The following is a 23,422-nucleotide window of genomic DNA, read 5'->3' as shown; positions in this document are numbered from 1 at the left end:
TGCAAAAGTATGTTTTTTCAATTTTTACACAAGCACTGATAAAGACAGATCCACGGTACCAGTCTGGAAAGAAGGGAATCTTTTTAGATGCTTTATTTTGCTTTGCCACTTTGAAATGTGTAGCTATTGTATGAAATACAAACTCAGCAGGTGCCCTCAGCAGTAATCAGTTTATGGTTTTTAATGCATGAGGATCTCAAAAAGAAAGATTTAGCGGTTCACATTCCTGAACTCAGCTCAAAGTCGACCACCAAGGTTGATGTTTGTCTGTTTTTAAAGACATCTTCATCCGCTTATTCTGGGTCGGGTCGCAGGGTTTATCTGTTCTATCTCTTCATAGATATTGAAGAGATAGAACAGATAAATCCAACCCAAAGCACAAAGTGCTTTACAGAGGAATGAAAACACATTGAAAAAGCATTAAGATGACGGGGCGGGGCTTTGGTACCTTTAAGAGTACATAACACTTTTTACTGAGCAAATTTTGTCTTGAAATGTTGTTCTGTAAAACTCTTAAGAACACAAAATATTTTCTGAATGACTCCAACTGTGTTTTACCACAATGTTCAAGTCCTCCACAGTGGATATTTGTAGTTATTAAGATCTGGTTGCAAGAGCAAAACATACGTGATGTGCAAGAAGTGCAAGGTATTCCTTTGTGTTACTAAGAAGGGGAATTGCTTTTTGAAGTGTCATACCAAATAGACACAACAAGCAGTGATGATGGAGTTTCATTCAAAGGGCTTTTGTTCCCTTTTTGGATGTTTATATACAACAAAACCAACATTCTGATGTTGGCTTTTTGGTATTGTCTTTGGGACTAACTGATAGCTGTCAAGGTTCAATTTCACATGTATGGCATTCCAATGTCCACTGTAGTGTGTAGACACATGATATTTAAAAAAAACAAAAAAAAAAAAAACAACAATTTTTTCAGTGATCTAATTACCTCACAAAAATTGGGGAATTCATATAACAGCTGTGATTCTCTTCACATAACCATATCTGTATCTCATAACAGGTGAGGACATTTCTTCACCTAACGAGGAAACCTTTAGCTTTCAGCATTTCCATCTACATTTTTTTTTTCTTTTGAAAAATGTGGCATTTTTGTTAGATAAGTCATTTATACAGGTTGTGTTTTTCCTCTTAATGAATGAAGTGCTCCTGTATACAGATGTACGGAAATTTATTAAGTGTATTATTATATTTCATTTACTCAAAGGATATAATAAAGAATTTGCATGTTACATTCTCATTTATTTATGTTGCTAACATTGGAAAATAAATAATGCAACTATGAGTTTCACTTCCTGACTTATCGCCTGACCTTTTTATTTCTTGCATATGGAGATAACTTCCTCTTTACCCCAGTGTAAAGAGTGTCTAATGCTTAAGATTTTGTTTGAGTAAGAACACACACCAAGTGTTCGTTTGACCAGTTACATTGTAGGTGGTATGTTAGCTTTTCTTCAAAATAACTTAATGATGTTAACCGATATTCAGATTATTCTCAACCACCCTGCTGAACTGAAAATATTGTATCTTTGGTCTGCTAAGAATATGATAAAACCACTGCACATACGTGTATTATGAATCACTTCCTGTTCAAATAAGAAATCGATGTCAACTACACTGTGACCATGTGATGCTGATGTGAAACTCCCTGCTCAACATGCAGAACGACGTGGGAACTGTATCATTGCATGAGGAACAGCGAGACACAATGTGGATTCTGCTTGCTCTCATCACATTTGGCTGCTTTTCTACAATACAGGCTGGTGGTGAGTCTTTTGATGTGTTTTTCACAAGTTTGTGCGTCTGAGTTAGTGAAGTGGAAACCAGTTAATAAAGGATTCGCGTCATTGGAGCAACAGAAACAAGAAGTCAGCCACAAGCCATTTACCGTTAGAGAACTCTCACCAACACTAAAACTTAAGCAGGTCTCAAACAATTGCACAGGAAGTTTATTTCATATATGTGTTTCTGTGGTGTGAGGCATTACTTGCCCTAACTATTTATATACTCCATCTGTTTTGTCTTTGCCTCTTTGACAGGGAACTGTATATCTGTCCTGGATGAGTGTTTGCAAAATGATCATGAATGGACCAGGTAATTCTTTATCAGTAGATGCTAAGATGATTCTGTGTTTATTGCACTCCTCCTTTTGCACGCTAACATGTTCAACCTACAATACTGAATACATGTGATTTACCACGCTGCCTTAGGAATGCTGAGACAGCTTAAATGACTGAGCAGTCTACAGTACAGTCTACAGACCACAGTATGATGATGCGGTCAACATCATCAACCCACAAATAAAAATGAGTATAAACATTCATTTCATGTCAAGCTGAGTTTTGTGACATTTATGCCAACAGGTGTTATGAGGATAGAATTGCAACTTGTATATTGGGACGCCGACCTCTACCTAACTTCTATCGGATGATGGTGAACTCGTTGAAGGAAGTAAGGTTATATTTCTCTATAACTATTTTCATCTCAGTTGAATTTTAGAAGCAAATCTCTCCATCGTCTTCATCAAATCAATTTGAAACTTTGTATTCATTTAGCTTTTTTTTCATACATAAACATGGTCAACTGCACAACGATGCAATGGCAACTTGGGGAGGTGGAAAAAGGGTACAATGAAAGAATAAAATAAAATTATAAAGATAATTAATGGAGGTGGGGCACCCCACTCCTGTTGCCACTTTTTTCACTGTCCATAAGGTCTGTTGAGTATTTGACCCTTCTTTTTTCATGTGCACAGTCCATTTGTGCCGCTGTTAGTCCAGGGTCCCTGCTTTCTTTCTGAGATAAGTCAGTTTTTCCATCGAGTAAATGTCCTCAACAACACCCAGCCACTGTCCTGGGCTCGGAGGATCATTCCTCAGCCCGTTTCTCATTATGGCCTTTTTACATGCCAAGATCAGTATTTTGAAAAGATACAGGTCCTTCTGGGGTCAAACCCAGGTACATTATCTGGGGGTCCCTGGGTGTCTCGTAGGAAACAAATTCTTCCAGAATCTGAACCACTCTGTCCCAGAACCCCTGCAGTTCCACACATGACCAGAAAACGTGTGACTGGCACTCATCTGCCCACATTGTCTCCAGCACTGCTGCTGCTCGCCTGGTTATCTGTTTTTGATGTGTGGTGTGAAGAAGCAAATTCAATTCTCCCATTCAAAATCTCTCCATATTTAGAGCTGGTGGTGGAGGTTTGCTGAGTTCTGCACATAGTGTGCCAATCACTCATGTTCAGTTCCAGTTCCCAATTTCGATTTCACATGTGTTGGTAAACCCCAGTGTGGACCATTTTTAAATATCTTCCTATATCTTATCATTTATTATTTTGTAGTTTATTACATATATTTTATAAAGTTTCTGACTAATAATCAGTCCCAAGTATTTTATGGATTTCGCTTTACACTTAAATTTCTGTCTCTGTCTGACTTTCGACCATACTCGTAGAAAATCTCCATGAGTTTAGGGAGTGTTAAGTTAGGATTCTAGAGATAGACAATAATGTCATCCGCAAAGAGCCCTATTACATGGTACAGTAGTTTTCCTTTGGATTGTTACATTTCATGTTTCACATTTTCATTACATATAATTTCAAGAACTTCTTTTCACTCATTAATGATTTTGATTGTGCGATGTCTTTTATAACATCCGTTCACTGTATGTATGTATTTATGGTTTTTAGGTTGAAATGGGTCCCACTGACTCACACAAGGTTCACATCCCATCCTCCGCTCTCCAGAGAAGCAGAACAGCTAAAGATACTGACAATGTGTTGGTGGTGATAACAGTGATCAACAGCGCTTACTTTAAGGTCAGTAGCCATGAAGGCACACAACTGGAGCTGCAGGACAGTAGACTTCTTAGCTGAGATGGGTTAACGTCAAGTGGCAACCCAGACTAGTCACTCATTAGCAGCCAGCTGAGTCAGCCCTCATGATCATTAGATGGAATGCACGTTTAAGGCTCTTCACCATTAGCTTCATTTTTTGTCTTTTCTGTGTCCATTTAGCCTTGATTCAAATTATGATTGAATGAACTTTATTGTCATTATACCAAAGTACAATGAATTTTGGTGTGGCTTCTCGCTCAGTAAATTAATACAATACAATATAAAGAGAGAGCGCTGGGTTTAAATTCCAATTATTAACATAATATTGACCACAGCTGAGATGAAGAGAAAGAAAAGTGGCTTAATTACGAAGGTTTTTGGGCCTTCAAAAATATTCTGTTTTTAACAGTCACAGAATCACTCACTGCTTTCTTTGGTTTGGTGCCTAATTTTTGTCCCTGTGTATTTCAAACAGCTGACACACATGCCAATTGGCAATCATTTCCATAAAGCACACTGACAATCAGCCCTTGTGCTCGCTTCATGCTTTCTTACTTTAGGAAAAATTGACACTGGAGCTAATGGTGTTGCCAATCCTCATCTTCAAAGTTTCCCATTCTTTAACAATTTATCATCCACTTGACAATCTCAAAATATCAGCAACCAGCATCAGACCACTGAGGTTCAAATAATATGTGCTTACAGATCTTTACATTTTATGCAGGCGAAGGTCATCTTTTTTTGGGCTGATAAAGAAGATCTTCTGTTGACTCTCTTTCCTTTAATTTCTTCCTTTTGCTAATCTTTAAATGCGCACTTGGACTGAAATAGCAGCAAGTGTCAGATATGACCCAGCAATAGCCCCATAAAAGCATTTCATCTTTTTTATGTATTTCAAATGCTTGCAATGCTTTTCTTTGGTTATTTGAAAAACAGTAAGTGTTGGTGAAGAGTTTAACTACAATTACACCTTATCACCAAACCTGCGCTGCCAGTTAGGAACCACCACAACATATTCCATAATCTGATTTACATCCAGTCAACCTCAACCCATTGCAGGTGGGCTCCCCTCAGAGTAAAGGAAGAACAGCACTGAAACCCAACCAGACTGAGCAAAGCCAGCACTCTCTTTTGGGACAAACAGTCCTGGTCGTGAAGGCAGGGAGCCAGGATGTGAATAGCCTTGAAGAGCCAATCAAAATAATCTTCAAACAGGACGGACAGGTAAGTCAACAAATCTAGCTAATCTTCCATACTTTTGGAAAATGATATCTCCTTTCTTCTGATGTCCATTCGTTTTTCATCATTTTTCAGGTGGAGAGTGGGATTTGTGTTTTTTGGAAGCAGATGTATAATGAAGCAGGTCGGATTTGCCGAATATCAGTATTTTTGCTTTTAAACAGTAAAGTAAATTCACAAATATCCTTTTTATTTTGTTGTGTAGGTAATTGGAGCACAGAAGGCTGTACCACAAGTCAGAACGGAACAGATTTTATTTGCAGCTGTGACCATCTGAGTTTCTTTGCTGTGCTTGTGGTAAAAAATCTATTCTAATCTATCTAATCTATCTATTAGCAGCATGCTCCTCTCAGTATCATGTTGCCCAACCCCAAACAGCATGAGAAACAAGTGTGCTATTCTAAGACAGAACTGCACATTTCAGCACTTTGTCTTATATATCATGTTCCTTTGTTGCAGAACCCCAAATTATCAGTGGATAAAGCTCACTCCAGGAATCTTAGCTATATCACCTACATTGGTTCAGCGCTCTCCGTCTTTTTCACAGTCATCAGCTTCATCATCTATATATGTCTGCAGTGAGTTTTTTTTTTTCTTATTCTCAATTCATTAGGAAAACATTTACAAGCCAATAAATCAAGTGGAAACAGGGCCATTTTCATTTACTTAATACAGACGCCCTCTGATGGTCTTTAGATAGAATGCAGTTTTAAGGCTCTACTCATTGGCTTCATTTGGCAGACCTTGAACCAATCTTTACTTTTACATGTAGTCTGTGATCAGTTTGTGTTAAGAGATGAAGTCAAATCATTGACAAAGAGAGATTTTTGGCAAAGACTATAAGTGCGTTTGTCAAACCTTTCAGTATTTTCAGTTTCCATGTTGCATGTTAACAGCAATCTTCATCTTTCAAGCTGAGAGTGTGAAGAATAGCTTTCTTCTTTGTTCTGTCAGTGTAGGGGTTTTGCAAAACCAAACCAATGCTCTCTCTCAAGCTCTATTTTTGTTCTTCACACAGATATTTCACAGATATGTCACCTTTCACATGTGCAAATGGCATATCTGATTTTACTGCTGTGTCCATGCAGCCTTTAGAGCAGCTATAAACGTCTTTGCCTTCTTAGGTCGACACAAACTAGTTCCAATGAAGGGAACCCCGCCTTTAAGCACATAGGGGACATTACATGGTACATTATTCAGTCAAGCACAGTCTGAACAAAATTCAGCAGGAAGGCAAATAAGGAGAAAGAGTGCAAAAAAATATATGGCTGTCCACATGACTGCTAGCACCATGTAAACGTGAAAGTACCAGTAGGATGTGCATCAGAATAGTAACGTTACTGTATCTGATGAATGGACATTGAAGAAGGATCACAATATAAGGTCCACTGTTTGTCTTCTAGATCCCGACGTCCAGAGAAAGCCATCAGTTTGCACATGCACCTGACCGGGGCACTGTTCTGCCTCCACCTCAGCTTTCTGCTGTGCAGCTTCTGGGTATGGATGCTTAAAGACAAGGAGGAGGATGGAGTTTGTCGCATTCTGGGACTTGTTCTGCACTGGTCCCTGTTGGCCACCCTCAGCTGGACAGCACTGGAGGGATTCCACCTTTACCTTCTGCTCATCCGAGTCTTCAACATCTATGTGAGGAGATACCTGCTCAAACTCAGCTTGGTGGGATGGGGTAAGTGGAGCCTGGTTTGGACAGAATGAATTAGTTATCCTCCAATATATTGTTCATAAAACAGATAATGGGAATATTTACATCTGATTCACTTCAGCAATTAAGAAAAATAGGATATAATTGAAAATCTCTTGGAAAGCACGGTGGCATTGTGGTTAGCCCCACAACAAGAAGGTTGTGGGTTCGGTTCCCAGGCCGAGGGGCCTTTCTGTGTGGAGTTTGCATGTTCTCCTCGTGTTTACATGGGTTTCCTCCCACTGTCCAAAGACATTGTGTTTGGGGTAATTGGTGACTCTAAATTGTCTGCAGGTCTGAGTGTGTCTCTGTATGTTGACCCTCTGATGGACTGGCGACCTGTCCAGGGTGTACCCCGCCCTCAGTGTGACCTGGAAACCGATAAGCAGTAGAAGATGAATGAAGGAATTTAAGCACATTATATTAATATTACTGAAATAAATTCTATATATTTCTCATCTTCTGGCAGGTCTCCCTACAGTGACTGCAGTGATTTGTGCGATTTTTGGTGTGTATGGTAAACACAGTCTAAAACTGAAGGATGCTGAAAACCAAGATTCAGGAAGCCAGATGTAAGGACTCACTACTCACTGTTGAGATTTTAACATTTCTAGCAAATACATGATGTCATTTCTGCTGTATTCAAACTTTAAATTCTTGGCTTTATGTCTACTAACCCACAGATGCTGGATAAGCAGCCAGTTCCAACATGGGCCTGTAGTCAGCTACATCACTACCATGGCCTTCCCATGCCTGGTGGTCGTGTGTAACTCCTGCATGCTGGGGCTGGTGGTGTATAAACTCCAGGCCATACGGAGGCCGTTACAATACAGTGAAAGCAGCAGTGGGTGCAAGAAGATAGAGAAAGAGAAACGGATCAGGTTGTGGAAGGATTGTGCTATGGTGCTGGGCCTCAGCTGTGTGTTGGGGCTGGCTTGGGGGTTGGCAACCACCACCTACATCTCTCTCCCTGGGATCTATATATTCACTGTACTGAACTCTCTACAAGGTCCGTATGTGCTTGATCCTCATATATGATATGAACTACTTTTTTAATTGTGCACTGAAGAATTCATAGCCTTGTTGTCTTTCTCCTCAGGTTTATTTATGTTCCTGTGGTCCATGGCTTTGGTCTGCAAGTCCCAATCTGATAATAACTCCTCAATCAGGGACCGTTCTTCTCAGAATGTCATGATGACCAGTTTTAATAACTGATATTCATAGCAAAGACAAACATTGTATCCATTGCCTATATTAGGCGTTTATTCAGATTAAGATTTAAGTTAACAAACAATTACTTTTTTTCTGTAAATGTATTGAAGCAATGAAAAGACTTTTTTTTATTGTTGCTACAAATTATTATTCTTGTGCTTACATTTATGTCTAATATTAACCATTGTCAATGTTTTACTGAACATTGAAATAAAAGTGATGTAATATAACGTCATTATTAAAAAGACAGCTTATATTTGTATTTAAGTGTGACTATAAAATAGCACATTAAAAACAATTATTTCAAGAAATATGGCTTACTTCTATTTATTAAAACTCAAAACACATTTTTCACATTTGAGAATCAGCTTCATGAACTTTGCTAATGTGCAAAGAATGTTTCATGAAACAAATGAACAAGGCGGAAACAGTAAAGAGAAAAACAAGTCCACATTTTTAAAGAAGCAGTAAAGCTCCATTTATACAGGACCTCACTTAACATTTCATTTTAATCACTTCCTAGCTGACTTAACATGCAAGCATCAGTCGGTTACAATAACTCCTCGGGCTTCTGTTGTTTTGTAAATTACTTAATTTACTCTAGTGTCATAGTAAAGGGGAGGTGCAATTACCACAGCTGCTAATGTAACCGGCTCTCCATTTCTTCAGCAGTTAGCATTGTTACGATAATCTGCAACGAGTCTGTGGGGGAATATTCACACATTAAAGGTTACCAAAATTTAACATGAACGCTAGCTGCTCAATTTCAACATTTCCTGTAAATACAATTGTGAGTGGGACTTCCTCATCTTAAAGCATTGCCCCCATGAACCCTTTGGTCGCTCATGACAAGTAAACCATGGAACAGGTTCCAAAGGTTGTTCCTGGTTGTCTGTTACATTCCTTCAATTGTTTTAGTTGAATTTGATTCAATTGTTTGATGAAAAATCTCTTTGATTTGTTTTGTTAGGAAATTTGCTGTCTTCATTTAATTAAGTGGTTGATTGTCTGATTCAAGGCCTGAGTATTTTTCTTTTTAGCTAACTTTTTGACCAAGACAAAAAAAAATTGCTAATAAAATAAAAATATGACTAAAAAAACAAGACAGAACTAAATTTCATGAGAAAATGGAACAAACAGCATATAATTGTTTTGTTTGTAGTATTTCTAACAAGAAAAACAAAAGGCAGGGTAAATAAAGCTAAAAGTATGCACTTTGCACCACTTCTCGGACTATTATATACCAAGTAATTAATTACCAAGTGAGTTGATCATAAATAGGAGTAATGGATAAATGAAATCGAACAACAGCCATTGATATAGTACTTTCTCTTTAAAATCTAATCAAATTTATTTATCTGCAACACTATGAAGGGGCGGGGCACGGTGGCTGGAAAAAAGGCTTCCCTGTTTAAACTACTGGAATCAATAAATGAGAGCAAGAAAAGACTTTATTCAGTTAGATCCTTAGGGGGGCAGAGTTATTCCCACCATCTCTGAGACAGGTACTGAAGAATGGGTAGAGTTTGTTTGTTTGTTTGCCAGCGCACTGGTCACTGCTGAGTCCCATTTAGTTTTCCCTTCAACTTCCACCTCGTAGTAGAATCTGCCAGAAGAGAAACTCTGCTTCGCTAAGACCATGACACACAATGAAAATCTCTCTGGATTGTCTGGGAGATTCCTCTGCACATCACTGTGGTTTACCTGCTTCCCGCAGTCAGACAGGGTGAGTTTAGGATGTGCGGTCTTGGGATCAAGTGTCATGTCTGCTGTATACTCCTCAGTTCTGCCTTAAACAGGTTTGCTGTCCCTCTGTTGATTGTTTCCTTAAGGCGTGCCACAGCTCTGGCCACTGATCCCTCAAATGATGGCTGGTGAAGATGGACTTCTCTCCAATCCTTTGTGTTTAGAGAGGCATTTAGGGATTAAGAGTTTTGGAGCAAGTGGAGGGGACCAGCGCTTAAATGCTTCTGAGCCACTGCCTTTCTCTTCATCAGCTCTGAGATCCCCTGACCCAGCTGTTTGACAAGTCCCTCTGCAGATTTTGATGAAATTTCCTGTCTGTTTTTGATTTGCCCAATCAGCAGACAGGTCTCAGAAAAGACATGCACGCCCTCTGCTGCCTCTCTGCTGCCTCCTGGCTGATATCTGTAGACCACCCTGTCTTCTCCAGCTCACACTCATATTTCAAAGGAACAGCATCGTGTTTGATGGTCCGACTCAATACAAAACTGACACACACACACCTGGTCAGTCTTGCAGAACAGCTCCATGACTTCATTATGCTTTGTACATATTTTGTCTACCAAGTTATACAGTGGGCTGATGAGTCTCTTAAAGGCTGACACCGTTTGATGTCGCTGCAGAGGAGCTTCACAGTAAGAGCCCACACACAACGAGCAGGGCTTGGGAGCCTTCAGTTTGATTCTGGTGCAGATGTCACAGGGGACCACTCCCGGTCTGGCAACCTCTGCAGCATTTTCTACAGCATGCTCCCTGAAATGAGCAACCATCTCTGATAAAAAAAACATTAGCATGAAGTTCAGGGATTTTTTTCAAAAATCTTCTTGCACACAGGACATCGGCATTTTCTGTTGACCTTCCAGCTCTCAGTGATGCAGGCCTCGAAGAAATTTTGGCCACACTGAATATTGAACACAGGCAGATGGAGCAGATGAAGGTCTCCTCAGACAGCTTACATGCTGAGACGTGGAATAACAACAGATTATTCAACAGCATAGTTGAACACTTTATTAATGTTGAATCCTTATAATATGAGCTAAAGTTATTCGGAACAACTGCCCTCCAGAAATGTAAATTTTTCAGCTTTGTTATCTTATTTTTAGTCAAATCTAGAAGTCATTGTTGACTGTGGCTCAGATGTCACTGAAATGGCATGAAGGGGACTGTGTCTCCTATATTATATTATTTTGATATTATAAATATGATAGATATATACTTTATTTATTCCAAGGGAAATTCACTTACATGCATCACTCACACAACAGACAAACAATAAGACCTGCAGAGACATGCTGCCTCACCTTTGCACTGCAGTGTGCTTTACTTCCCAACATGACAAACAGCTCGTTTTTGTAGAGATTAGACAATGAAAGGTTTACAAAAAATATGCTCAGCAATGGAGAACTATATTGAAATGTATATTGATACTTGTGGCACATGAGACATTGTGCTAAAACAGCTGGTTAATATCCACACAGCTCCACTTTATTTCTTTATTTTCCAAATTATAAGCATGAAATTATATACTTTATTTCACTTACTTTGACAGCAATAAATTTGATATCATGGTATTGAGGCTAACAAGTTGATTACATCCAAATAAATTTACATTTTGCAATATCTTGGGAATTTTATTTTGTTTTTATATCATTTCCTGTCTGACACGGACTGTGACGTACCCGGAAATACAGGCGGGTCCGCTCGCTCTCTCCTGCTCTCCATCAGCCAGGAAAAAAAAAAAAAAAAACAGACAGATCACAGACATGGACCCAAACACGACGATTCTGCGAGTCAAGCGAAAAAGGGGGACCGACCCGGCAGACACTTTGCTGCTGGCGTGTAAACGCATCCGTCCGGAAACGTCCCAGGGCTCGGCCGAAAGCGTACCAGAGCCCAGCGAGGCCGAGGTGGAGAACTCCGTCTTCAAACTCGTGGCGACCGTAGCGACTCAGGTGAGAGGCCGCAGGCTAACGTTAGCGCAAACCTGTGGCGAAAACGGGGGCAGTTAAACTATACCCGGGGCTTCGGGGTTCACACAGCATGTTAGTAAGCTTGACTGACTGCTGGCAGGTCGGGAAATAACGCGCCGTCCGCGCTCCTTGTTGTTGTTAGCATAGCATCGCGGCTAACCGTCGCCAACGTTTAGCTGGAGATCACCTTAGCTGAGCTATCGTTAGCTCGTCGGGATGCTGCTGGACGTTGTTGTGGTGTGTGGCGGGCCTCAGCTGCTTTGACTTCCAGCTGGAATCCCGTCTGCATAAACTATAATGTTATCTAAGTAGCAAAGCACAACCCCGATTAAAATGAATTGGCCAGTGTCGTCTGGTCTGCCTTTGTAGGTGAATGGCAATTTTTTGCCGCTAGGCAGATATGGGATGTGGATTGTGTTTCTGCATAATGGGACATTTTGTGAGAAGTAGTCCGTGATGCTGTTAGTACAGGGGCGGATCTCTGGGGGCCATGGGGGAGGGGGGTGGGTGCCCCACCAACTGTAGGGAGGGTATGAAAGTAAAAACTATCAAAACAAAACATAGTCTGGGTGATGTGATGTTTTTGATATATCTTTTGGTGCACTGAAGAGTCTCACTGCTCTCTCATCACCAGGATGCTCCTGTGCAGACGCAGGTCCAACACGCTCTGGCTCGTCCTCGCACTGCCCATGCACTGAGGCCCTCTGCGGCCAGTGCTCAAAGGATCACTGGGGACCTGCGCAGCACCAAGTGGAGCACTCGGCGGGAGGAACGCTACAGGATACTGTCCAGCCACCGTACAGGGCTGTCGGGTCCAACCGAGCCACAAAGCCCCCAGACGGATGCTCCTGAGAAGGCAGGAGACCCAGAGAAAGATCAGGACAAGTGTTGGGGTCTTGGTGAAATCCAGGTTGTTGATATTGTACATGAGGATGAAGAGGAGCAGAACAAATCGTCAGCCAAGGTGAGTCACATGGGTCTGCAGCCAAGTAGAGCTAAGTTTAGTTATTTTTTGTTTCTTTGTTTAATTTACATGTATTTACCGTAATTTCCGGATTATAAGATGCTACCTTTTTTCACACGCTTTGAACTCTGCAGCTTAAACAACTATGCAGCTAATTTATGGATTTTTACGGGTAACGAGCTTCATGCCGCCAATACATTTAGCATCACATCAGACCAATGAACTTACCCAACAGGTCACAGTGGACCAATAAAATTGTTCGCATTAAATTAAACACACCCGCACTAAATCTTTCAGATCTATCATTTATTTTGTGCTTCATGCACACACCCTTATAGAAAACACACAAAGGAATACATATGATGCAGCTTTAAAGTTAAAGTCGATCGATCTGGCGACAAGGCGAAATCTTTCTGTGTAACATATTTCCTGCCATCTGCCATTTCTTCCTATATTTCCAACACCTGTGATTTATAAATAAGTGCGGCCTATATATGTGCAAAACTGTTTTCCTTTTTAAATTTAGTGGGTGTGGCTTATATTCAGGTGCACTCTACAGTCCGAAAATTACAATAAATGGTCTATTTGGCAGCGGTGCAAAGTGTTGGGGAGAAAATATGTTTTCACTATTTAAAGGTCAACAAAGGTGGGCAAGAGTTTGCCCACTAGTTTTGAGGTCTCACAGATGCTGTGCATTTACTGTCTTTATATATATATATTTTTATTTTTTTTTTATTTATATGTTAAGTGATTCTCTGGTTCTGTCCTTCTGAAGATGTTGCCCTCAGACCCGGAGGTCATCCTGTGTAACAATACAAAGCTGCTGCGGGAACGTCTGAGCATATCTGGAGAGAGACTCGGGGAAGAGCACCGGGAGCAGGATGAGGACTACGTCTATGATCTCTATTACCAGGAAAGGACCACGCCAGGCTGGATCCAGGACATCCTGTCTGTCAGGGCCTACGCCGATGAGGGAGAACTGGTGTGTGTGGATGGATGGACAGGCGGATGAATGAGTGCTGAAACCGGAGTGAGTGAATGAAGACATGGGTGAAATAGAGTGTAGACTTGGGGAAAGCCAGGGGTCAGAGTTAATTCCCATTTTGTGTTAACAGTAATATCTTTATTTGGATAATTCAACAGCAGACAGTTTTCTTCTATATTTATCCAAACAGAGTGAATAAACCAAACACAAGGTCAAGCGAAGTCGTGGTTGGGATCTAACACAGTGCCATCAATGCCATGAGTTTGTTTCTCTGCATGCCACAGTAATACGTTGAGACAAAAAACAGAAGTAAAGCGTGTTTTTGTTATTTGGGTGAATAGTTTTGGCCAAGTCTAACATAAAAAGCAATGGAAACTGTGACATGTCTCACTGCCTCCTTGTTTTAGTCTGAATACATATCCATTAGAGGTGATAGCATGTTACATTCATTCATCTTCTACCACGGGTCGCGGGGTTGCTGGAGCCAATCCCAGCTCACATTGAGCGAGGGCAGCTTTGCATTTGCATAGCTAATTTGTGCTCATGGCTAAAAGTTATTAGATTTTATATTTGGTCAATTGTATTATGAACAATTTTTCTAAAGTCACCTAAGATGAGGCTTTTTGATAAAGACATTGTTGTTGCTGTCTCAGGTGCCTGACCTCATTGTTCATGAAGAAGAGGTGTATGAAGACGAGGATGATGAAAATGAGGAGGGAAACTGGAGGAATGACTATCCAGATGAGGAAAGTGACGCAGACAGCGACAGAGAGGAACGCTACGGCGGTAAGTGTTTATTCACATGGTTGTTCCAGTCGTCCTAGGTAAAAGTGTGACCTTTTCTTATACATGATGCTCTGGGCTCCCAGTTAACACACATCCATGTCTGTCACACTCAAGTGCTATCAAATATTTTCAAATAACCATGAGATCCAAACATATCTTTTCTCTGATTGAATAATTTGGAATCACAGGCAGATCAAAGTCATTAATTTCTTTCTTTTCCATCCGTTCAAACAAACACAAAGAATGCATAGCAGCGTTCTAAAAGTGTATGGCTGCATGCCTAAAATCAAGAGCTCCAGCAGCCTCTCTAAACAGGAGACACAGGCGAGAATAAGCATCAATCATGTTCAGCTACGCCAACGTCCAATAATCACATTCATTCATTCCACCGCTTATCCATTTCTGGTTTTCGGAGGTAATCTCTGGACGGGTCACCAATCCATTTCATGTGCATATTTCATTAAGATAAGTAATAATAGTATACCACATAAAATATTCATTGTAACACAAGCATTTGTTTCCGGTCAGAGAATTTCTCTCTGACTTCACTTAGTAATAGCCAGCTTTTTATCAGACTGTCCAATCACAGTGGACCCTGTCCCCAGCTCTTGCTCATCATTGATCAGCTTATTTGCTCCCTGTGGCTGCAGGCTACTGGGAGGAGGAGCACTCATATAGCCGGAGGAGCTGGGAGCGCTATCAGAGGGAGGTACTGCATGAGCTGGGCTGCCCTGGTGAAGATGAAGACGATGAAGATGACGATGGAGACAAATACAGTTCTGATTGATCCCCCCCACAACCCACACCTGTCAGTGGATCTTTTCAGCCCTCTCTGCAGTAAACAGCCTACTCCATAGACCTCTGTGTAGCTGAGAGTGGAATGAAACAACCGCTAGGCTGGTACATGAAATGAACACACAACACAAACAATTAATCAAAAATGTAGCAATTTCTGGAGTTTGTTTAGCATCAGGTTCCTAGCTCAAAGTAAATGTAACAAGGCTCTTTATTTTCAAAAAGTTGGATTTAATGTGCCAAAGTATCACACTGACACCAACTCGCAACACAACTAAAATGCTGACACAACGCAACCTCGCACCTTTTTTCAGTGAGAAACCAATCTGTTTTCTACACAGACTTTTACGGTGTAGGTATTTCTTCCAGAGGGATCCAGTGTTTAGTTTTTTTTTTGTTGTTTGTTTTGTTTTGTTTTTTTAATGTGCTGGAGTGAATTTGTGCGTGGGTGTTAGTCCAAAGTGAATGCGTGTTAGAAATATTGCACGTTAGTGTGATATATCTCGTATGCTTTGTGCTGTTAACTATGTTAGTGAGAAGTCTTGGGCCGTGCGGTTGCAATTTGGGGTGTTTGCATTATGTGCATGATTGTGTGTGCGTGCGGCTGGGTGGTTGTGTGTATTGTACGTATACTCGTGTATTAGATTTTTGCATAATGTGAAAGCGTGGTGATTCTTTTGTGTGTGTGGTTTAGCAATTCCCATTGAAGTTCTTGAATGCTTGTTGAATTAAATTTTTGTAAATATGTAGATGTGTATAAAAGTAAAGCTTTCAAAATAAACCAAAAACAGATCAGTTCTCTTTTCTTCAGCCCTCAGTATCATGAATTGATTAAATCGTTAATTATTATAATACACTCAAGATAATTTGAGATTAAAAATATATTCTAACAATTAATTCTTCATGCATAGTATGCAGCACACTGACTCACAGTGGAGGAGGGCAACTTAAAATCTAAGTGCAGACTGCGTAAATATGTAAGTTATATCTAATATATAGTGTAGAAGCTTCTGATATCTGACTGGCCCATCGTGTACAAACTTACCTGACAATAATATCTGTTTAGTCCCATAAATTCATGGCGTATATCAAAGTCGTCACATGGGTTAGCAATATTCCGCTCTCTGATCATCGCTGTGATTGTGAACTATTGCGCAATAACATGCATCACTCCTGCACCTTTATTTACCTGATTCTTATCAGAATATTCTGCACAAATAGTTAATATTTCCTCTTATTTACTTCTCATGGCACACTCACCCACCTAATTCTCTCTCACTTTGTACTTAATGTGGTTAGGCATATTTATAAAAAAAAAATAAAATAAAAAAATCATTCTGATCTATATTTTATGAGTGTACATATGTAATATTTAAATTTTGCCCTTCCTGACATGTCAAGTGTCCTGAGTAACAACGAGCCACACATTTTGTTACTGTGTGGATGGAGCAGCAGTGCTCCTGTTTAGGTCTTTGCATCAAGTTCTCTCCTGAGCTAAAGTAGTGTAATGACAGACAGTCTGTAGATCATCAACGCTCCTCCAACTATCTCTGGACTCATTTGGGTCTAAATGCTGACATATGGATCTCACGCCATCTGATCGATCTGTATGTCATGTATAGAGAACTCCCACTGAGCCTGGGAAGTTTTTTTGGGCCTTTAAAACTCTTGTTCTCCTGAGCAGTCCTCTGACAATTCGATCTGAGCGTAATGGGCTCGTCCTTGCTGATATCATTTTCAGAGCGCAGGGTTACAAACTGATGATCTCAATCTCCCACATAATCTGCTCAGGAGCAGGTTGGCTGTTCATAAATGATAACAGCGACATATCAACAGTGGAACAGTGGTTACCAAGAAGGTGGTAGGTCTTTCTGTGCTGAGTTCAGCATGTTCTCCTGTGTCTTTCGTGGGTTTCCTCCCACCGTCCAAAGACATCACTTTTGGGTTAATTGGTGACTAAATTGAGTAGGTATGACTGTGAGCGGTTTTTGGTCTCTGTTTGTCTCTGTGTGTTGGCCCTGTCCAGGGTGTCCCTCACCCTCACCCCGCGTAATTCAAACCTGCTGTCTCGTTTCATGCTTCATTTTGGAATCTTTTCGAACATCCCTTCCCTTGATACTAAGCAGTTACCTTATGATTGTACAGAATCATCACAATAAAAAGAAAAACATTTGGTACACTGTAGTTTATTATGCACCTTATGTCACATGGCACTTGTGTACATGATGTTCGCTCAGAGCACTGGACAAGGGAGACCCGTGCCGAAGTGCGTCGTTAAGGCCACTACGGCAGAAATTAAAGATGAAATATAGATTCTGGGATCCAATTTGCATGAGGTGTCAATGTCTGCTGAGGTCTTGTAGACAGTTCCTAATTGATTTAGTGGCATTAAGTATAAAGCGAATAAACAGAACAGGAAGTTTCCAGCTTCCTACAATGCTAGACAGAGATGACTCCACTGACACCAAACCCACCTCTGCCAAAACCCGCCAATATTGTGTTATAATAATATCAACATAGAGCCACACAATACAAAGAACAGAAGAACAGAAAGCAACGACAGGATGGTGAATCCATATATTTACATAGCAGCAGACCAAAAGGAAAAGAAAGCAAAACATTTTCTTCCCTTTTTTCCTTCAAATCATTGACAGATGGTTTATGGTACATTAATCAGCACCCCTTCACATATTTTCAATTCCAATAACTTAAATGATAAACTTATAACTTATATCATAAAATGCACTTGAATCCTCCTCAGGTCCCTGTGAATCTTTAAACAGCGCCTGTAAAATCAGACAGACACATGCCACTCTACAAACCGAGGAGGTAAATCATTTTTAGTGAAGGTGATTAAAAAGTCTGTTGAAGAAATTTTCTTTTTCTAATAATATTCATGATATACAGCATAACTTTACTGATTCAGCTTAAGTTTTAAACACCTTGGATGTCTTTGAAATCCAGGAATAGTCTACAAACAAATATGTGCATCTGTGTTGTAAACAAGTCAGTGAGGACTGAGAGCTTTAGAGAGTGTAAAGTTCAGTCGCAGTCATAAATCCAGATTCCCTTTTCCTGTTCCTTTTATGTGTGCTGTGATCTTCCAGGATGCAGCGACTGCTTGGTAAAGTGTCTGAGGTGCTCTGGACGCTATTCACTCTTGTCCAACTCTGTCAGGACACAATAGCAGGTGTACTGGGTGAAGTGAGTCAAAGATTCTGCAGGAAGAGACGACAACGTGTTGTTGAGAGAGGGCAAGGAATGTGTTGAACTGAAAAAGCATGGCCTTTTAGTGCCAGGTGTGCGCTGAACTCACGCAGCAGCTTTGTGATGACAGGTGGTCGTTTGGACTCTGGTAGATGGACACCCAGGAAGTAGACAGGAACACCAGACAGGGCGATGGCAATGCCAATCAGAGAGTTGAGCGTGTCGCTGTAGAGAGGCACTGCCACCAGGAAAACAGCACACATACAGAACACCACCGGGTACAGCAGAGTCAGCTGCCAGGAAAGAAATCACAAGAGAATGAGCTGGAAATACAGAAAGACCTCATTTAAAGGCCCCATGTTGTCTAAATGTGGTGGCATAGTGGTTGGCACTGTTGCCTCACAGAAGAGGGTCGTGGGTCATAGACCTCATTTAAAGGCCCCATATAGTCTAAATGCAGTCTTTGGTTATAAATCAGGTTCTGTATATAAGTTGAGGTATCAAAGGTCTCAGTCCTATGAAAAATTCTCACTGTCCGTATTCACAAACTGAGTCTTAAAACCAGCCGCCGGGACTTCTGGGTCTTTGTGGGTCTCAGACCGAGCCGAGAGTCCCACCCGCCTGGACCCATCATCCAACGTGGGAGGATTCCTGTCAGGAGAGGATGAGAGCCTCTTTTCTGAGTGGCTGACTGACCCAGATGTGCTCGATGTAAAACCGCACTGAGATGGTTTTTAGTACTTATATGAGCACTTCAGATAAAACACAATGTAAAATATGGGACCTTTAAAAAAGGCTTTGCTTAATTAAAAAAATATCAGCATCTGCTAAAGAATAGATTCATAGATTCATGCAAAATGCATTTGGTTTTTGGGAACCTCCAGATGGACTGTTTTCGCTGTTGCCTGCCGGGAAATATAGCTGAATCAAAGCTTGGCCAGCGAGACTGTGCACAGCTTCTATCCACAAGCCATGTGGCTTTACAAGCAGCTAAGCACCGTGAACATGATACATGCGGACCAAATTACCTTTTCAATTATTGTATACATGTATTGTGTGCCCTATTTTAGCACTTGCATAGGTTTCCCTTTTTCAACTCATTGCTAAAACCTTATTGTTCTTGTTTTACTTTTTAAAAGACTGTCCACCTGTTCGTTTTCTCTGATCTGTTGCAAATTGACAAACATGATTTCTCTCCTCTTTATCTATTGTATGTGTTTGTACAAAGGTGTGTGTGTATATATATATATAGAATACGCACAAATAGACTTGGCTGTAATGAAAATAATAAGTTTCAACTTGAGGTTTTTGTCAAGTACATGTCCCAGACACAGCTAAATGGATAAAGATGAATGGATGCCAGTGGATCACACATTGAATAACCATGGTCACTGTGTGTAAATGGTCGCACCTTGAGCGGTCTGGGCCTGTCAGGCTCCTTCCAGCGCAGGTAAATCTGACCGGCAATGGACAGACCCATGAAGAACCAGTAGCTGAAGCTGTAGTAGTTGATGAGCTGGAAGACGTCCTCCACTGTCAGGTAGATCAGCGACATGACACACTGGACAGTGACCAGAGGAACAAAATGGGGGTGGGAACAGTTCAACAAGCAGCCAGATACTTTCAGTTCCCATCATCAAATTTGGATTTTTACTTATGATAGGAGTTTCTAATCGGGTAATGCAGAGAAGGAAACGAGCAGAGTTACAAGGCCCTGATCTTACAGGATCCTGCAAATGAAACTAATCCAAGTTCATACATTAAAGATGAGAGCAGGGACCGGAGTGAATCTCTCTATGTGGATCATGGACAGAGCGTCTGGAAGGTGACCCTCACGGGAGCCCACAAAGAACAACCTGGATAGAACACGCATTAATTAAAAGTCATAAAGCTCCAGACAAAGGACTAGTCTCAGGATTTTTAAGCTGTCACAATTACCACAAAGAAACTAGTGCAGATTTCGGTGTGTGTTTTCTACCTGGAGGCAGCGATAATGGAGGCGTTGAGACCTCCATAGCAAGACAGAGCCACAGCTATGGGGATGGTCCAGCTCATCACACCGAGAGTATGATCTGCAAAAGTCTGAAACGGGCACATGAACTGGATGAACTCATACACACACAGACTCATAAATCATCTTTCAACAGAGTGCCTCACTCACCACTGCCACTGCATCACTGGCAAGTATAGCACCAACATCCAGAACGGCGTAGTAGGCCACGTTGGTGAGGATGTAGATGATGGTGACAATGGGCATAGAGATAGCGATGGCCAAGGGAAGGTTCCTGGGACAGCGGGACATTGGATCATGACCAGGCAGACTCAAGTGTTCTGACTTCCTCTGGAAATAAAGGGGGGAATTACCTTTCAGGGTTTTTGATCTCCTCAGTGACAAAATTGAGGGTGTCCCAACCGGAGTAAGAGAAGAGGGCAGAGTAGAGCGCCAGAGCGATGTCACCTGGTTGTGTGGACGATCCCTGAAAGGATGATTCAAAATGGGCAGTGTAACCTAAGACACATAAAGGAACAGTCAGGGATATGTTACTGCAGCCTGAAATGGGACACAGCTATTGGTAAAAGAGATTTCAAGTTTTCAGTAAATATATTGCACTTTAAACCGGTCAAGTGTCATCGCTTGCGTCAATGCTTGTGGTTCTTCTGCGGATGTGTGAGTCTACACTTGTGTTTCAATTAGTGTAACGGATAATTTGAAATTGCAAAGACGGACTCAAAAATATGAAATTCTTGAAAAACAGAAATGGTGTAAAAGCAATATGCTCACATCAGGGGCTTTTTCAGCTACTCTGCAAAGGAGTAAATTGGCAACGCCCAACAGTTACATGACATCCAAAAACACCGTGGCATGGTTGGGGAGGAAGCAGGGCTATTTTCACTTGACAGCAGCCATCATCACGTGCATCATGTGGTCTCATTTGCAGGGGATCCAATGAACATAACTCACCAGACTTGCAAGCCCACATTCAGCTGTTCACTCACCCTTGCACAACTTGACGATGCCAGTGGTGATGATGACGATGAGGGCCGCCACCTTAGCGTAGGTGAAAATGTCCTGCACGCGGGTGCCCCACTTCACGTAGGCAGAGTTGATGAACGTCAGCAGGCCTTTGGAGAGAAGAAGGTTTCAGACATGGTCTTATTGTTGAGTCCGCCCCTGCAGGAGCAGGTAGCAGACATGAAACAGCAGAGGGACAGAGTGTGCACTCAGTGAACTTACATAGGCACGCCGCTGCGATGAGCCTGGCTGCTAAGTATGGCGGCTCACACGTTGGGAAGAGTGGCTGCACCAGGTAGTTTGCAAATGTAATGGCTATGACTGCCTGGCTGGTGGGTTCAATGATCAACAAGGACGTCCACAGACGAATAAACGCGATGAAGCCACCAAAGGACTCCAGGATGTAGGCATACGATGCCCCAGATTTGGTGATGGTTGTGCCCAGTTCAGCGTAGCACAGGGCCCCCACCACAGAGAACAGGCCCCCAATAACCCAAATGATGAGCGACAGCCCGTAAGAAGCGCTGTAGATCAGCACGCCCTTAGGCGAGACGAAGATGCCAGAGCCGATCATGTTTCCTACAATCAAGCTGACTCCGTTGAGCAACGAGATCTCCTTCTTCAGCTGCATGCTCTCTTTGGGTTCCTCCAAAAGCCCGGAGGAGGGGCTAGCACTGCCATTGGACTTCTTGGATTCCTCGCCTTGAGCCATGGCACAGATGACTTGGGGCTGAACCAGCAGGAGCAGAGGACTGGCTATGGACAGGCAAGTCCTGGTCCCTATCCGGCAGCCTCTGGAACAATCTGTGCAAAACATCCAGATGTGCAAAGTGTAATGGGTATTTGGCCACTAATGGGGGAAACACCCGGAACAGAAAGGTCAGGGCTTGAGCTGAGGGCAACAGGGAAGACGGGGAACTTTTGGGTGAGCCGATAACAGGGAGGGCAGTGACAGCAGAAACAAAAACCACAGAGCATAGAAGAGATACACAACAACCTGAGGCGATGGGCAGGGCTAATGTCTCCTTCTTTTCTACACATTGTGCCATTATATTCTGATAGGACTGTGTGGAGACAGTAAATAGGACATGCTATAATAATACTTCAACAGGGAGTCACCTGCTCAGGGCTTTTGTGCCCACATGGACACCAAACCATCGACTATTGTGTCGCACAATTTCATTGTTTCTAAATGCCTTTTTCAAGTCATGTTACTCTTCTGTTGTTCATATGTGTAAATCCACCTCCATCTTTTGATTTCTGCCACAGCCAAACCAAATCAACCCCCCCCCCCTTCCTGCCCACACCTCCACCCTTTGTGACCCAGAGGAAACTGTCCATCTGTCCTTTACAACAGAAAGAAAGCCCCGAGGGGTCACACACAACTCTGCAATCCAAACTGTCCCCTCATTTCCATAATCAGAGTAAAACGAATTCAGGCTCTTGGTGTCAGTGATGTCTGACAGCTGAAAGATTTTCTTTGTGAGCACCGTTTGGTGAGCCACAGGGCCATAACTAAATCTTGGTATCTGGGTAACATGGCTGTAAACCTGACCCTAACCCTAACACTGCTGCCACAGTGAGCTGCGGCTAGTGTGCGTGTGAGGCGCACACTTCAGTTCAACCATGGTCTTCGTCACCACAACACCTGTTTACCTGGCGATAACGGACCATCCAATAAGTCAAAAGACGGCCGAACAGAAGTGGTGCTTTTTGTCTGGTGCCTGACTCAAGCCACCTCAGCATGGAGCTAGAAGTATTGTGGGTCTTTGTGTGTCTGTAAACCCGTGAAATGTGTCAAACGTTATGCATCTTGGTTAATGAGCCTGAAGGTGAAACGTATGTGTGATCTACAGCGAGAGCTGTAACACAGAAAGGTCTAAGATGCTCTTCGTGTGATTGTGATGTCCCGGGTTGGAATTTGACCGACGACCTTTGGCAAATGCCATCACC

At 41.8% G+C, this 23,422-nt stretch overlaps 3 protein-coding genes and 1 pseudogene across 3 annotated transcripts; 2 read left to right on the top strand and 2 right to left on the bottom strand.

The window, feature by feature from the left end:
• Positions 1-1,695: 1,695 nt before the first annotated feature.
• LOC115041367 (adhesion G protein-coupled receptor G3-like) lies at positions 1,696-8,246 on the top strand. Its single transcript, XM_029498772.1, has 12 exons — positions 1,696-1,784; positions 2,058-2,112; positions 2,382-2,469; positions 3,710-3,838; positions 4,916-5,080; positions 5,171-5,219; positions 5,301-5,392; positions 5,555-5,673; positions 6,499-6,779; positions 7,264-7,366; positions 7,478-7,803; positions 7,894-8,246. Exons 1-12 carry the CDS (start codon positions 1,727-1,729, stop codon positions 8,007-8,009), a joined length of 1,581 nt encoding a protein of 526 aa, XP_029354632.1. The 5' UTR covers positions 1,696-1,726; the 3' UTR covers positions 8,010-8,246.
• Positions 8,247-9,473: 1,227 nt separating this feature from the next.
• On the bottom strand, positions 9,474-10,745 carry LOC115041215 (nuclear factor 7, brain-like; annotated as a pseudogene).
• A 734-nt stretch (positions 10,746-11,479) lies between these two features.
• LOC115041221 (probable RNA polymerase II nuclear localization protein SLC7A6OS) lies at positions 11,480-16,067 on the top strand. The gene is made up of 5 exons (XM_029498548.1): positions 11,480-11,701; positions 12,354-12,683; positions 13,459-13,665; positions 14,322-14,454; positions 15,105-16,067. Exons 1-5 carry the CDS (start codon positions 11,513-11,515, stop codon positions 15,239-15,241), a joined length of 996 nt encoding a protein of 331 aa, XP_029354408.1. The 5' UTR covers positions 11,480-11,512; the 3' UTR covers positions 15,242-16,067.
• Positions 16,068-17,914: 1,847 nt separating this feature from the next.
• Positions 17,915-22,401, bottom strand: LOC115040817 (Y+L amino acid transporter 2-like). Its single transcript, XM_029497868.1, has 9 exons — positions 21,692-22,401; positions 21,454-21,579; positions 20,821-20,965; positions 20,618-20,741; positions 20,435-20,538; positions 20,216-20,312; positions 19,868-20,017; positions 18,566-18,749; positions 17,915-18,467 (listed from the first exon to the last, which is right to left on the bottom strand). Exons 1-9 carry the CDS (start codon positions 22,284-22,286, stop codon positions 18,400-18,402), a joined length of 1,593 nt encoding a protein of 530 aa, XP_029353728.1. The 5' UTR covers positions 22,287-22,401; the 3' UTR covers positions 17,915-18,399.
• Positions 22,402-23,422: the final 1,021 nt, after the last annotated feature.

Source organism: Echeneis naucrates, chromosome 3, assembly GCF_900963305.1.
Source record: "Echeneis naucrates chromosome 3, fEcheNa1.1, whole genome shotgun sequence".
In the NCBI taxonomy this organism is placed as follows: Eukaryota; Metazoa; Chordata; class Actinopteri; order Carangiformes; family Echeneidae; genus Echeneis; species Echeneis naucrates.
This window is presented reverse-complemented; position numbering and strand designations above follow the sequence as displayed.

Bases quoted from the DNA above. Each gene is read 5' to 3' on its own strand.
- LOC115041367 (XM_029498772.1), top strand. From the start codon at position 1,727: ATGTGGATTCTGCTTGCTCTCATCACATTTGGCTGCTTTTCTACAATA. The intron at 5,220-5,300 runs GTCGGATTTGCC...TTTGTTGTGTAG, and splicing joins GCAGATGTATAATGAAGCAG to GTAATTGGAGCACAGAAGGC. The intron at 6,780-7,263 runs GTAAGTGGAGCC...ATCTTCTGGCAG, and splicing joins ACTCAGCTTGGTGGGATGGG to GTCTCCCTACAGTGACTGCA.
- LOC115041221 (XM_029498548.1), top strand. From the start codon at position 11,513: ATGGACCCAAACACGACGATTCTGCGAGTCAAGCGAAAAAGGGGGACC. The intron at 11,702-12,353 runs GTGAGAGGCCGC...TCTCATCACCAG, and splicing joins TGGCGACCGTAGCGACTCAG to GATGCTCCTGTGCAGACGCA. The intron at 14,455-15,104 runs GTAAGTGTTTAT...CTGTGGCTGCAG, and splicing joins CAGAGAGGAACGCTACGGCG to GCTACTGGGAGGAGGAGCAC.
- LOC115040817 (XM_029497868.1), bottom strand. From the start codon at position 22,286: ATGTTTTGCACAGATTGTTCCAGAGGCTGCCGGATAGGGACCAGGACT. The intron at 20,539-20,617 runs GTGAGTGAGGCA...TGCCCGTTTCAG, and splicing joins CCAGTGATGCAGTGGCAGTG to ACTTTTGCAGATCATACTCT. The intron at 18,468-18,565 runs GTGAGTTCAGCG...CTCTTCCTGCAG, and splicing joins TGTCATCACAAAGCTGCTGC to AATCTTTGACTCACTTCACC.